Source organism: Anas acuta, chromosome 7, assembly GCF_963932015.1.
Source record: "Anas acuta chromosome 7, bAnaAcu1.1, whole genome shotgun sequence".
Lineage (NCBI taxonomy): Eukaryota > Metazoa > Chordata > Aves > Anseriformes > Anatidae > Anas > Anas acuta.
Window position 1 is genome coordinate 37,816,445 of NC_088985.1, and position 15,896 is coordinate 37,832,340.

The 15,896-nt window shown below is 51.9% G+C and overlaps 1 protein-coding gene across 3 annotated transcripts in view; it reads right to left on the minus strand.

Moving 5' to 3' along the window:
* Positions 1-15,896, minus strand: part of STK32C (serine/threonine kinase 32C) — a 79,195-nt gene that overhangs the window by 30,043 nt on the left and 33,256 nt on the right. For 2 of the 3 annotated variants that reach the window (XM_068689342.1, XM_068689338.1), the window contains exon 2: positions 8,215-8,270. The exons of the other annotated variant lie outside the window; for it this stretch is intronic. In XM_068689342.1, coding sequence (XP_068545443.1) covers positions 8,215-8,270 — 56 coding nt within the window. The remainder of the gene's footprint in view (positions 1-8,214; positions 8,271-15,896) is intronic. 3 annotated transcript variants of the gene reach the window in all.

Sequence of the window (15,896 nt, forward strand, 5' to 3'; positions counted from 1 at the left end):
CATTTATGACATTAAGTGGTTCGTAATTGGATTGTCCAACCCCCAGCACGAACAGAACACTCAAAACTCATAAACTGCAGCTTCTGAGGGCTTGCAGATGATTCGGACATCCAATCTAGCTTAATTGTTGCCAAATCCTGCATCTGATGCTGAAATATCCCATGCTCTTGGTTCAATTAACTAGCTTGTGGGGGTGTGCTGTATGATTGCTTGTCAGAACAAAGAAAAGATCCAAATGCTAGCCATATTTAAGCCACTGAGAGATTTATAATTAACATTAGCAAAGCAGGGCACATTTTTTTATTTTAAAAACAAGACGTTTTAATGTTGGCCATGTTAGATCCGCACTCTGCACGTTGGCTGCGCTGCGGGCACGGAGCTGTCAAAGGCACCGTCACAGATGAGGCACAGCCTCTTCGCAGACTACAGATGAACACAGCCGAGCCGGAGTTTCTCTTACAAGCAATGCTGCAAGAACACGACCTCCAGCTTTTTCTCTTCTGCATCTGCTGCCATCACGCAGTGGGTGCTACAGCATCTCCTCCGCCCCTCAGAAGACTACGGCTCTCTGTCTGCCCACCCCGTAATTAGGCTGGCCCTTCTGAACACAGGTATTAATGTTTGATTCAAAGACATCTGACATCCAGCAGACGTAAATCCACAGAAAGGTCTTTTTAATCCAAGTCTAGGAATGAGACTGCGCTTGTGGCTTAGCTGGGGCAGGGAGGCAGGAGCTATTGTGAGAATTTAATATTGAGACCAGTCACGGGTAAGAGCAAGGCAGAATTCAAGCAGGACACAGCTATTTATTTAGCCACACGAGCATTCCCTGTACCGACAGGCAGACGCAGCCTCGTGGTTCGCCTCGGGACACTGCTCCTTCGCCCGGGCCCAGGGGATCCATCCCCTGCAGCACTTCTGGAGCGCGCTCCCGGCAGAGCCACCATGTGCCGGAGACACGGCCGAGGGCAGCTGCCGCAGGGCCCCCTGTGTGTCCAAACAATGACCTGGGACACGCAGCATGGCTTTCGTCTGGCAGGAGACCACAAAGGAGAGCTAATGGTTCACCCAAGTCCAGGCAGAGATAATGATGTGAAAGAAACCAGGCCAGGAATATGGCAGAGTGATGTCCTAAAGGGTCCAGCCTGTGGTCCTAAACTGTCAGGGCGCTGGCTTGGACATGACGATGTCAATGTGCAAATACAATAATCAAAGATTTATTTGCCGTAGCCACAAGTAATTGGAAAAAGCACCTGTTTGCAAAAGGGTGTGTGAGAATGTGCCAGATGTTCCCATCCACAAGGACGTCGCTGCTGCTCTCGTTTGGGGCAGCTGGACACAACTGTGGGACTCTTACAGGGGTTTTGCAGAGGACAGAGAAAATGCCCCTACGAAAGCCTGGCTTTGTGCCTCCGGCTCACAGGACTGAGCTGCACCCTCCTGGGAGCTGTTTCTTTTGCCTGCGCTGTAGCGGCACTGCATCATTTTACTCTTTATAGCAAACAAGAACTTCACAGTCTGTACACAAACATGTCATGTGGAAGATGTATTATGGATTTGCTGTCTAGGCTTCCTCCCACTAACGACCTTTTGGAAACTGCCGTAGGAAAGCATTACATATGCCTGTCACTGCGTGACTTTAGGCCTGAGCAGGCACCGAGGGAACGCGCAGGGCCCGAGGAAGCCTCGGCCCACCTCAAGCAGCGCCGGGCCTGTGCCAGGCCTCTCCATTTACATCCCTCTCAGGGTGACAAGTTTCCTTTTCCTTTTCACTTAATGCTTGGCTTTTGGAAAACCGAAAGCTTTACATAAAATTACATACAATTAAAGGCATTTTATATTTCGTGTTTCCATTCCGTTTTGTGCAGTTGGTAGGTGGTAGGGGATAGAAAAGCACTGGAAAAAAAACAACAAAACACAATTGTTTGGATGCCAGGGAAAGGCACTAGTTACATCCCTGGGGCCAACAAAATTAAAGAGCAGGAGCGAGGCAAGGATGACAGAGGTGCAAGACAGGATCACTCAGTACCCTTCTCCCTACCCTTTTCAATCATGTCCTACCATTATGATTCCTACTGACAGTTCATCACACTGCCAACGTCCCACATACGAACAGTGCTGGCGTATCGACACCACGAGGTGTCTGCCCACAGCCCCAGAGTGTGACAGGGTGCCCGGGGACACTGCCACCACCCCACCAGCCAGAGCCGCTGTCCTTGCAGCCCAGGACGCAGGTTTTCCCACAGAGGAGCTCTGCTGCCAACTGCATTACAATGCAGGCTCACGCCGCGAGGGATTGAGTCTGCTGCCTTCACACGAGGCTTCATGAATTAAACATTTGTGTCTGGTTCGCTAAGAAGATGAGGATATGTGATTTTTTTCATATTTACTCCTACTGACTTTTAGAACTGTTGGCCAGTTTCAGCCAAATTTCACAGAAGGGTGGATGTCTAGAAGGCATAAAAGTTCCTCTCGGCTCTGTGAAAAACAATGAGATGACACAAAAGACAGCCCCAGAAGGAGGGAAAGGCTCCATCGCTAATTAAACTCTGTGATTAAGCGCCAAGGAGTTTTCATCAGTCCGTCATACCAAGTTCACTGGTCTGTTTTAATTCCGACAGGCTTTATTCTGGTAACAGACACTAGATCCTACCCAGTGCTGGAGCACTTTGATGAGAAACGACAAGAGAAGGTGACATTTCAGGGCAGGGGCAAGCAGGCGCTGTCCCCAACAGCTCTGCAAGCCCAAGGTGGAGCACGTCTGCCAAGTGCTGGGGAGTGAGCAGAGTGAAACACCCCATGGTTTATTTCGTAGTCAATAAAGGGGATAGGCTAGCTCACACCAAAATGTTATTCTTGGTTGTGTACATAACCTGTGGTGTGTTTCCCAGCTTTCACCAGAGCCCAAAGAACACCACCAAGGTGCTGTCTGTGCCTGCCCCTCATCACCTAGGAAGTGAAGTGTAAGGAGGAAGGTATGTGAGCAGGAACGTGCACTTGTGAGTAAGTACAGTACTAACACTGCCCCAGGAAAGCCATCCTTATCCCATCAAGAGGCTTCATCAAAATACGCAGGGCACTTCCCTGAGACAAGATGGAAAGGACTGGTGGACAAACTGGAGTGCGCTCAGGGTTGGACGCTGTTCGAGAACAAACGTCACCTCCAAACACCATCATTTAAACTGGCATCCCGTTTTCCTCCAGCCTTCTACCGAGCAGGAACCAGCAGGTTTCAGGGCTCAGGAGGACAGCGGCATCCAAGTGGCAAGCTGAGAAGCTGCACGAGAAGGGAGCAGAGCGGAGTGACCCTGCCCAGCAGCCAGCTCCCGGGAGCCCGGGCAGCGCCGCGGCAGGCCGTGCCACCGGGGCAGTGCCAGGACGGAGGGCTGCAGCCGGCGGGATGCTGCCTGCAGGGGGGCCCATGGGGTCCCGGCGGGTTTTGGGAGGTCCTGTTTCCACCCTCTGCTCTCCAACGCTGCTTTGCCAGCCCACGGGCCCCCAGCTGCCGGCGGCAGCATCGGTCCCACCTCCGTCCCACCGGCACCCCACGCCGACGTGACTCATCCACCAGGAACGCCAGGGGCCGAAATAAACCCCAGGCAGTTTCAGACGCAAGGATTAATAAGGGCCCGGGTATATAATGATAACAACAGCGGGTAGCTTTTGCTGTAAATCACTATCTTAGAGAGGCCGATCCTCCAGAAACCCCAAACATGCCCTTGGTGCAGTGTGCACTACCATGCGCCAGACCTCGTTTCAGATGAAAATGTTCACAACCACATAGCAGAAAAAGCTGCCGAATAATTTCCCTCCTGCTGCTCCCACAACTTGAGACACAAATGGCAAGGTATTGCTGGAGCACATCGGACCAGTTCAGGAGGGGCCCTGAACTGTGACTGCTCCTCTGTGGCTGCGGAGACCCCCCCGCACCGCCCCCAGCCTCAGGATGCCCCTCGCCTGGCTGTCCCTGCTGGCCAGGGCACCTCCTCCTGTGGTGCCCCCCGGGACGTGTCCCTCTGCTGGGAGGTGTGGGGTGAGCTGTGGGGCTGACATCTGGAGCGACACACAGCCTGAAAACACCCGCAGCACGGATGTAACCTCGGCCTCGCACCTGCTCCAGCACGGGATAAGAAATAAAAGGGAAAAAAAATATCTGTGGTGGTTTAATGTCAGAGGATTATGTTTCTAGCCTTTCTTTTGGGGGAAGAAAATCCAGCATTTATAAAACTGGGAAAAAAAGGAGAAAGGATAAAGCTTGTGTTGATATCAAAGAGACACTCGGTTGAGAAGAGACTTCAGGGGAATTTTATCTATCGTGTATCTACTGGATGGGCATCTATGACCTTTAGAAAATGGATTAAAGCTTTACAATACCCAGCTTCAGGCTGTCTGAATTATTAAAGCAACAAAGTCATGAAGTTAAAGCACTTTTGCAAAGCAAACAATGTTAAGAGCAAGCTTTGGCTGGAAAGGTCCCTCCCCGGAGCTGGCAGGAGCTGTGTGGGGCAGCCGAGGAGCCCGGCGGTGGGAACACCTCACCGCGGGGGGACCGGGGACGCGACCGTCTTCATCGGGCAAACCAGTGCCAGAATTTAACTTCCCATCTTTGCAGGTTACTTGTTTTTGCGAGCCTTCGTTAATATACTGACCAGGTCAAATGCACGTGGAAAGCAAAGCGAAGCCAGCCACGGGGCCAAACACTGCAGCAGGAGGGGCAAGGGCCCCCAGCTGAGTGCCTGTGCCCACAGCCCGGGGGGTGACCCAGGAGTGGGGCTCGCCGCCTGTGACAATGTTCATTCGTTTCCTGCTGCTCTTCCTGCCAGCCTGGATTCACCCCTATTTCCAAGAGCAGACATAAACTCGAGCTGAGGAACTTCGGATATGCTTTTATTTCTTCACAGCAGTAAAGTGAAAATAATGAATTCCCCATAACCCCAGGCCTTTAATCCCTGGCAAAAATAAAAAAGGTGGTAGCTGATTAGGAGCGCGTATGGAAGCTCAGATAAAAGGAAAACCTCAGGGAGAACAACCTGCCTTTCTGCTCCTGGCTCGAGCTGAAAAAGCCTGAACCCAGGAAAGGTCAGCTTTTAAAAGGGAGATGTCAAGATACCTACAAAGCAACTAATGCCTTCTGAGACTTCCAAGTCTCACGGTGTCTCTCCTGAAGCCTACCACAACTCGGAGCAAGTTTCCCATCAGCAGAATGGATCAAAACTTGCATCAAATTCTGAAAGCCCTTTCCTGGCTGCTGCTCCTCGGGTCACAGCCCAGTTAAAACTGGAGCAACTTCTGCAGCCTGAGAAACATAGCACTCCTATTAAAATACTATAAACCAAATAATGCTATCTCTAATACATATGGGAATATTGTAAATTTGCTAATTTGAGTAAGGAACTGAGCGCAACCGTTATTTGATTAATAGTACCTCAAACATGGTTAAACTTAATTTGAGCATAGAAAAATCAGTCAGTTTTTGCAGCCATCCCAGAGATGAAGTTCAGGGACTCTCCAGTCTCTTCAAAGGCAATTTCTGGGTTCCCTTTTGCTTTGTTTTGTCCAGTGCCTGTACCAAGGACCATGTGGTCTGTTCTGAGAGGTGCACAAAGTGAGAGTGGAAACAAAAATCTGGAAAAGCAAATGCACTGCCCAGAGCTACCCAGCAGCAGGGTGCCGACTAGGTCCCTTCACTACTAGATCACAAATTCCACAGGTCCCACATGAGCACATGGATGGTTCACACTCTCAGTAGGACATTGGCTCCTAAAAACCTTCCTGGATGTGAGCACACAGTGCTTGAACCAACCAAAGCAACTGAATCACTCATACATGTATATTGCAAGTAACAGTTTTCAGGAAGGTAGTTCCACATTTTCCATAATTAAATTCAAGTTTTAAATGATTTTGTAAACGCAAAAAGTTTTTCCCAATATCAAAGGAAATGTAGCATATTGACATAATTATCCAGAAAGACGACAGATGAATCATTTCAGCATTTTGTTGAAACTGTATATACAGCTCAGATGGCTGATAGGCTGCTACACGCTAGACTTAGTCTTTCTTTAACCTAAACAGAGCTGGAAGCAGCCATGAGGAGCAGCTCTCCAAAGCCCAAAAGGTCCTGCCCTGAGACAAGAATATTTTTTCTCCTTTTTTCATTGTGAGTAGAAGTAATTTTCCAGCACACAGTGCTGCTGCTCACCAGAATCAATCTCTTTTCTCTGGAAAGTTTACATCTGGAAGGATGAGTCTCCTCATATGACCTCAAAAAGATGTTAGCCGCTATTTTTTAGTAAGGTTTTGATTTAGGTTTTTGGTCTTTGACAATAAGCAGAAGTCATAAGACTCAGGTTTCCTGTTCTTGCCAGAAGCATCTGGACAGACTTCCCCCTGCTGTTTGCTGTACCTTTATATTGCTATGCTAAGGAAGGACCTGTGCTTGTATCTAATCATTCTTCATCATCTAACACAACCTCAGAAATCTGATGTAGCTCTGCCTTCAGCTTTTGCCTCTTCTTGCTCAAGAGACAGGAGTGCAATTGTGGGTGACTGTTTCAAACCCACCCTCTCCCTGCCTTACGCTGCAGTTGGCATAACATTTCCATTAGCCCTCATCCCGTGGGAATTCACAATGAAGCCAGGCAGGGATCTGTGTGGGCAGGCTGCGCCCTGAGCATGCCAGAGCGATGCAGTAGAAACCTCAGTTAACTCAGGCTGCAAGGAAACATCTTCACGAGCAAGTAGTGCTAACGGCGGGGCTACTGCTGGCAGCGCCCATTCTCCCAGCCCTAAGAACTGGACTGCACCTCATCAAGACCATGGCCGGGAATGTACATCTGTTGTTTCTCAAGACATGCTACTGACACATCTAAAGTATTTTAAAATACCAGCAATTGGTAAAAAATTTCATCTCGTCTGGCAAAACAGGTCTCAGATATCCTGAGATGTTTCTGCTTTTGCAAAGTCTCCGGACATCTGGGGCAGGGGCTGGAGCTGCAGGGAACTCAGGGGGTGGTGCTGCATGCCCCAGGCTGGCGGGAGCTGTCAGGAGCAGAGCGAGGGAGTGCAGCACAGCACAGCTCACATCCTGCGCCGCGTCCAGGCTTCCTTACCCACACAGAGAGAGCTGCTGATCAAAGCAGGACGGGCAGAAACCAGCCGAGACGACCAGACCAGACAGAAATGAGAGGACCCAGCTTTCTGCTGACCGACCAACTCGTGGTCAGCTTATCTTAGCAGTGCATGGAGACACGGAGGTGCCTGCACCATCCCCTAAACGAGTTAGTGCTACTTTACATGTTTAATATTCCACGCATTTTGCCCATCCCTGCCCCAACCTAACACAACCCTGGCACAAAGCCCCACGCTATGGAACCGCATGAGAAGATTACAACAAACCAAACTCAGCAACTTCCATGAATCCTGACCAGGGCTATTGCTCCAGGGCTCCTGCCCATCGGATGCAGGTGTCTTGGCTAAACAGGAACACGGCTACCGCTGGGACAAGGTAAAACACGGGTGACAAAATAACTGTGAAACTGTAGGAATGCAGCGAAGTCTCGTGCATGTACACACGCACACTGAGCTCACGGCTCACAGTGCAAATAGAAGGTATAAAATGCTGTGAGACAGAGAGTCAGCAAAAAAGGGAATGAAGAAGGAATTTAAACCAGCAAACCAAACAATTGGTCTTCAGAGCTATCCAGCTTTTTGATCATCATCCCCCACCTTCTCCCACATACTTGGCAAAATATATATATATATATTAAAAATAATCAACAAAAACTCTTAGGCAGAACTCATTTCTGAGTGGGAAAACTGCCCAAGGCTTCGGAGAGCCCTCCCAACCACACCGTGTCAGCCCCATCCATCTCCCAGAACAGCTTCCAGCCCCTTCCCGACCAACTGTCACTGCTCGCTACCAACAAGCCCCCTCAGGAACAGAAAACATAATGAATACTTGCCACAAAATGATCACAATTGTGCTCGTAATCTAAAATACAGCTGTTTCACCAAGATGCCAAGAACTAAAGCAATGCCTTATGGCAACAAAGTATTCTCTCGAATGCATTCCTCCTGTGTTTACTTAGCAGCCATCATCCCACAATTAAAATAATTCATTTCAGCAACATTACTGTTTCAGTAAGCGGTAAGCACTTAACAGCAGACACCTGATAAAACACACAGGGGAACTTGGGACGGAGCGAACAAGCCTACCTTGCCAAAGCTTCCCTTCCCGATCGCCCGGAGAATCTGGAAGTGGTCAAAGTTCACTACAAGACAAAGAAAAAACAATTTAAATTTGTAAAGGCTTTACTACAAAGATCGTGTATTTAAAAAGGCAAGGAGATATGCAAAGAGCAATGGCCAAGCTTTGCTAGAGATCACCACCTGCTGTGAAGGTGCAGGACACCGGTTACTTTTCTTTCAGTGGTCTTTCCTTTTACCTGCTTGAGGTTGCTAACAAACACGGTCAGTTTGCTAACCAGGTGGTTTAGCACCAGTTAATACAGCCCCAACCTGTGTCGGTACCAGAGGGGCCCCACGGGATCACCCCGAGCAGGGAGCAGGCCCAGGGAGCCCCGGTGACGAGGACACCGCCGTGCCCCAAGCCCCCGGCCGCACTGCTCCTGCTCGCCAGGTCCCCGCTCAGTACCGCCTGTGCACACAAACGGTGTGCTGTTGGTGCCTTCCAAAGGCAACATTTACAGGATGGGGACTGGATTCCACTCTGCACGTACAAACCCACCCCTACCAGATCTGGGATTTGCTCCAGAGCCACGGTGAGGAGTACCGACGGGAGGGACAGCGCAGATACAACACCGCACTACTGCCTTCACCAGCAACCACCGCAAACAAAGGCATCTACCAAGCTGCTGCTACGATCTAAGACTGGTCTTAAATAAAAAATACTAATGTCTGTTTCTAACAATACCGATACAGTCTCTGCTACCATACAACTGGAGTTTGTACCCAAACACCCAGCCGTCCCACAGAGGCTCGGCCGCGGGCTGGGCTGTGCCTGCAGCTCTCCACCCGTGACCCTCCAGCACACCCACCATCAGATCCCGGCCCTGCAGTGGACCCTCGGGATTTCCTTCCTCCCCATACAGCTCTGAAAGTCAGACCAAGAGCAAGGCTGGTTACGGGCCTGGGGATTTCCAGCGCGAATGACAGGTGAGATGGGCAGGAGTGCTCCGACCCACGTGTGACTGACAGCAGAGACAGAAATCACACAGGAAGAGTGGGAGCGAAGAATTCCCTATAAATACTCCGAGTCCCACTCCCATAGCTTTAATACATGCACACCCGTCATCTCCGAGGATGAATCAAAAGCCCACACATGCCCGTGGAGTTCCTATTATCCTCTTGTGCTAGGCTTATATCCAAAATATTGTTATTGTCACTCTTGCGGGACATTTTCTGCAGAAGAACTCGGCAAACTTTGCCAAATGGAGCTGAGAACAGCGCCTGGCCCGGCTCCTGCCACACGTCGCCCACACGCCAGGCCCGCTCCCCGGGCCCTGAGGGCCGAGGTGACTCCAGCGGCCACCCCGCCAGGTGCCGGGGAGCTGCTGCCGCCCCAATCCCACAACGTGTGCACAGACAACGCACAGACCACGGCTATGGCTTGGTCGTGAACACTCCAGCTGAAATCCAGAGCTCGAGCACGCAGTGCTGAAGCACCCTGGGCAGCAGATCCAGTTCTTTTCTAGATGCACGCAAATCCATTACTGACCTGTGGTCACTGGAAATGTTCGAAGGGGAAACCTGATCACGGTGAGCATGTTTGGAGCACGGTCAGCCATTCACAATCAAACTCTGCGCCAGTGCTCGTGATCTGTGACCCCCTCAGGAGGACAGCTTTTGACAATTCTTTATTACAATGTTTGGAAGATTGTGCAGAAAAGCATCGCCGCCTAGAAAACAAACCCCAAACTGTCATTCTTGTGTATCCATGGCTACAACTGATAGGGAAAGCATGCTCCAGTCAGCAGTCAAGAAACAAATCCAGATATGAATATTTACCAGGCCCTCGAACCTCTCAGCAGACATCACTTTTAATAAATTAAAGACACCAGCCTGCTGATTTGAAGTACCGATGATGTCAGATGAACTCGACTTTCTTCCAGTTTCATTTTTTTTCTTTAGGAATTATTAACTGCAATAAGTAAAAAGCAAATCTCAACATTTGCGTAAGGAAAGCACAGCAGCAGCACGTTGCTTTTTGCGCATGATATTTCTAAAAGAGATGACGTATCACTATACCACCACAGCATTTGGGATCAGCCCTGAAACCGAAATCCCGAGCCTGCCCGGAGCAGTGCTGTGCTCCAGCCTCCTCTTTCTGTGAGCTGGCAGAAGGCTGCCGTGCACCAGCAGCCGAAGAGCTGGCTGCTGGGGGTGATCTGCAGGAGCCTGACTCACGGCGCCAGGGAGGGATTTCGTGCCGCACGCTCCCCGCAGCGGGAGCTGACAGCGGCCGCCTCGGCACGGGGCCACGGCTCGGTGGGCACAGCACGGGGCCTGGGGGGCACAGCCCATGGGCACAGCATGGGGCCTGGCCGCAGGGACCCGCGGGAGGGACCCAGAATCCGCCCCGCAGCCGATGATGGCACGGCGGTGGCACTGCCACCCACCACCACCGTGTGCTCAGCTCCCCAGCGGGTATTTCCACAGCTCCTCCTGGAGAAGCCAAGCTAAATACTCCTCCTGGCTTCTGCAGCAGCTCGTTAGCAGCGTAGCACCTTCTCAGTGAAGTGCTGGACGTACCGTGTCGGCATTTACCTCGAGACATGCCTCTTCCTGACACCAGGCACTGGGGCGTGAAGCACACAGATAAATGCCGTGACCAGGATTTGCCTAGCGCAGCCTCGCCTTGTTCTCAGCCCCCCGACCACGAGGACAGCAGGGCCGCAGGGCTTTTCGGGCCTGTTGGGCCTCCCCGAGCCTCACGCAGCCGCGTCCAGCCCCCTTGGCAAGAGAGGGCCAGGTGCTGCGCTGACATCCCTGCAATTAAGGTCTCACTGTAATTACTGCCTGTACTGGGTTATAAAGCAGGCTGCAGCCACGGCTCCTATCTGCCAGGGAAATACAGAGAATGGAGAACATGTTTCTCTGCAACAACTTTTTGTGCAGAAGGATGAGTGTGCCTTAATACAACATGCATGAGTTTTTAGTCTTTACTATCTTCCAAGATTTTTGCTGTTCCTTCTGTATTTACTTACGAAATATCAAGGTATGACAAGATGAAAGTACAGCAAGTCTTCAGATACTCGGTGGGCACCAAGTGAAGGTCCAGTATCAGGACCTGGCGTTAACAGTAGGTAAACAGTGAGCATGGTGAGTAAACCTGATACCCAGCATCCTCAAATCTGGGGAAAACAGAAAATTTGGTACCACATTTTAAGGACCGAGACAACCTTTCGCTATTTATCTGCATGTTTTTCAGCTTCATCAGTAAAAATTGTGAGGTCTCAGCTCCAAGAATGACTCTCTATGGGGCTAAAGACATACAAAATACTCTTTTGATTTTTTTAACAATAAATTTGTAGGACAATTACAGCACGATCAGGTCTCTCTATTAATGCACTTCTATATGTTGGCATAATTAATAGCATGTGTCTACCTATTATATTACTGCAGCCTAGCTCGGGAAGAAAACACCACAGTAATTGATGTAGAAACATTCGTACGCGGCCACGCTAACCACAAGTGTGCTGCCAAAAAATGCCAGGAGTTGCAGCTCAAAGGAAGCAGAGTTAGACCTAAAAGCAATCACACACAGCGACTGCAGCCAGAAGGGAAGGGCCCCTCTGCAAAGCCAGGAGGCGGCGGAGGGACCCTGAGAGCAGCCAGCCCGCAGGGAACCAGGGCCAGTGGGCACCACCGGGGGAGAAATGGGCATGGAACTGAAGGAACCGGTGCTGGACCCACAGACATCGGGTCAGGAATAGGTTTTAGAGCCAGGGACAGGGCTTGAGCAAGGACAGTGGGCAGACTGGGAAAGTAGCACAAAGACCATGTAAGCGCAGATGTCACTGCAACAGAAACCCACAGAAGTTTCCAAAGGCAGCAGGGAGCCTGCTAAGATCTGTGGCAGGACAGCAGAGGGACAGGAAGGGCTCAACACAAAAAGCTTCCGAGTTGGAGGATGAGTCTGAATGAATTGGAAAGATCAGAAAAATTACAAGTGAGGATCAAAATTAGAGGTGAGGTAAAAGCTGCTTGGAAAAAAAAAAAAAAAAGGGTATTTGTTGGAGAAAGGGGAGGAAAGACGAGTGGGGAACAATACCAGCAATCCTCCCCACGTCTGAAGCCCTTCTGCTCCACTCCTCCAGGGCCCTTGCAGCGGTCTCATGCATGGTGTCAGTTCTCTAGCAGGAAGGCTCCACGCGGCACAAGAAATCCCTGCTTTCCTTTGTGTGCTGGAAAGGCACACGTTTGGTCTCCAACATCTAAGGCTGATCTGTTTTACCTATTCATATCGACAGAGAAGATTGCATGGGGGAGAAAAATGGAAATACAGAACAACGTGACTGACAGGGAGCTCAAGTGAGCATTAACTACCCAGGAACTCAGGGAATGCTGGTAGATAATGAAAGAAATTAAAGGTATAATACAAGCCCGGTGCTATAAATGAACCCCTTTAGAAACTAAGGATTCAAACATACTATTAGGAAGCAACTCCAAAGTCATGTAAAAACAGTAAGTTATTGTGTGATGAAAATGAATCTCTGACTCTGCAAGGAACCAAACACAGCACACACAGCAACCGCAGACATTTTAGGGGACTGGGTTACTGATAGTGGGTACGAGAATGTTTGCATTGGCCACAACCCATTCCTAATTAGTGCAAAGCGGCTGCTTGCATTGGCCAGGAAGCCTTCCGTACGCGTGCCAGTGCACTACGTTCATCTGCCTCTTCCTCAGCAAGCTCAGGAGGCAGCAGTGACCGCCAGGAGCAGCACGGCACCTCGGCTGCCGCACCTGGTCTGCCGGGAACAGCTCGCCTTGCAAACCCCGCTGCTGCCAGACCTGCGCTACGTGGGGACAGCCACCCAGAGGGGTGACCTGGCTGTGCATTAACCGCCCAGCCGGGCTCTGTCAGTGCAGGTTAGCGAGCCCTAAATGAGCTCACGGCAGTGCTGGCCACAAGCACAGGACACGAGCACGTGCTCTCTCCCCGCATGCTGAGGGGCGAACGAGGCTGCAGGCTGTGCAGCCATCCCCACAGCTCGCCCCCTGCAGCTCCGGGGGGGGCATTCCTGAGGCCCCTGGTGCTCACCAGCCTCCCCCAGCCCACCCAGACCAAAGTAACCAACCAGCACCCTGAGGCCAAGGCCAAAGAGATTTTTGTTTCCCTCCTCCGGGTCGACAGAGCTCAGGTGAGGATGTTACAGTTTGTGAACAGTGCTTGGGTGCGTTCCTAGGGCTCGTATCTAGAGCATTATTTTCTCTGTTGGACATTGCTGAAAGCACACATTTATCTCCATGTTAAATACACTATTTCAAGTCTGCATATGGAGCTGCTATTCCTACGGAAGATGACAATTAAAGCAAAGCCAATGCTAATCGTTCACCCCTGGAACAGAAGGGCGCTGCTCCCCGGCAGTGCCGCGTCCCACCATGAGAGCCGGTCCCACACTGCCACACGTGGCCCTACCAGGAGCCACCAAGGCGAGACAGCAGCGAGACATCGTGCCCAGTGCTGCAGCACACGAGGCAGGCACCGAGCCCTCTCCGTGCAGCCGGAGCTGCCCCAGCTCGCGGCAGGACAGCCGCAGCACCTCGTGGCCCTGGGCGCAGGGCGTGCTGTGCACGAGGAGCCCCCTGCCCCACCGGGGGGGCGAAGGCACTGCCCGGAGGGTGCTGGTGGGAGGGAGAGCTGCTCGTGCAGCTGGAAGGAAATCTCGCTGGGAAACTGTCAAACTCTGCCAGTGCACCGAGTCTGAAGTAGCGCAGGGCTGCAGCCGTTTGATCACGGCGGTGTCGTATCTGGGCTGAAAGGATTGCTAATTAGAGCCCTGTGAGGTATGACAGGAACACACTGTTTTTATTCCAGCTCCTTGGATGTGTCATTGTAGCAAACCTGAAATCTGTTTCCTGGGGCAGACGCACGTTTCAGCAGCTGATGCTGAAGTACGGGCTTGGATGCACAAGGACTGCAAGAGAACGCTGGTGTGGCAGGGAAAACAGCTTCCTGCCTTCACAGCAGCAACTCAGGGAAGTAAAATAATGTTTGGAGGAGTTTTTACCGTATATTTTGCATTTTAACTGTGCTTAATATCTGAGAACATGAGCTTAAGACACCAGAAGAAACAAGGAGACAGGGACCAGAGGAGCAAGGTACCAGCACCAAGGAAGGTGCCGGCAGCCAGGGCAGTGCCCCAGAGCTCGCTCTGCTCCTCGGGGCAAGAGCCAGGGCCCTTTACCCACATGGGCAGAGGCTGAACGGGCACAGCAGAAGGCCCCGGGCTGATTTCCCATGCTGAGTTATTTAAGCTCTTTTAGCTTAACGTCAGCACCCCTTGCCCTAGCACTGCACGATCACGCAGGTGACCTCGGTCCCACCCGTGACATTTCTCCCGACTGCTCTCCGCGAGCAGTGAGACCTGCAGAGAGGAGCTGCGGGCACGCTCTGCTCCCAGGCCCCTGCCTGCACAGCCGGGAAGGGGACACGGGCAGGGCAGCACGGGTGGCACAACGGGAGGAGCAGGAGGAGGAGAGCAGCAGCCGGGCTGAGCGGTGGCTCTGGCGCGCTCCTTCCCGCGCAGGCTCTGCCAGCTCAGCGCCCGGCTGGAGCTACGGGATAATCACCACTTCTCGCTCCACGGCACCAGTAATTATTTTTCTTCATCTCTCCCCGCTCTCTCTCCCAGAATAGCACAAGAGCATCAGGAAGGTTATTTGAGCCATTTAATTCTGGGACGGTTCCATTGTAATTACCGAGTCGGGTTATTCCAGCCGCGTGGGGGAAAAGAAGAAGGAACAAAATGTCCCCTCCCGGTCACCTCCCTGCTCCCTGCGGCACAGCTCCTCCTCCGTATGTGCTGGCAGCAGGAGCCCACCGCCGGCCCTTCCTCCTAAACCCAGGCTACCCCCCCGGGTGGGCTCTCACACGCCGAGCAGGGCGAAAACCCACTCACTGGGCAGAACTACAGGGCGTGATGCTGCTGGGTTTTAGTGCGGATCAGAGCAGGATCGTGCCTTTAGAGCAGCGCAGCAACCATGGTGCCTGTACGCAGAGCGATGGCCTTTGTGATTTCAACATAAAAGCCTGCAGAAAAGGCTTCTAGAAAAACAGACAGACACACACCTGGAAGAAGTGATCAGGTAACAGGCAGAAAGGCTCCTCACTCCTCACCTTCCTGCTTCCTTCCGTGCAGCTGCCCATCAGAGCTGGATTTCATCACTTCAGATCAGCTGGGGGCACGGGGACCTGAGGCACTTCACAGCCAACACTCCCACATCACATCCACACCAACACACCTGCACTGAGCCTGCAGACACCACCCCTGGGCCACCACGGCCCCGACTCTGCCAGGGCAGCAGGGGCACCACGCGGCACAGCGGGGAGCCCGGGTGCACACGCGGCACCACAGCCCCGCCGCAGGCCCTGGGGACACGCTGCTGCCACCACCAGCAGCCCTGCCGCGCCTCCTGGCACCCGCACGGTGCCACCAGGAGGGCCCTCGCCAGGGCACAGAGCTCGCTCAGCCCTCTGGCTTTCATGCAGGCTAAAGGGGCTTTTTCTTCCCCGTCTTCTCTAGGAGTTCAGTGCCAAATAAGCAGTTTGTAATGGGACCAGTTGGTAAGCACGTGGGGAGGACTTTCACTAAAAGGCACCAAGAAGTTCCTCCTGCAAGGCATGGCACCTTACATCGGAAAACAAATTA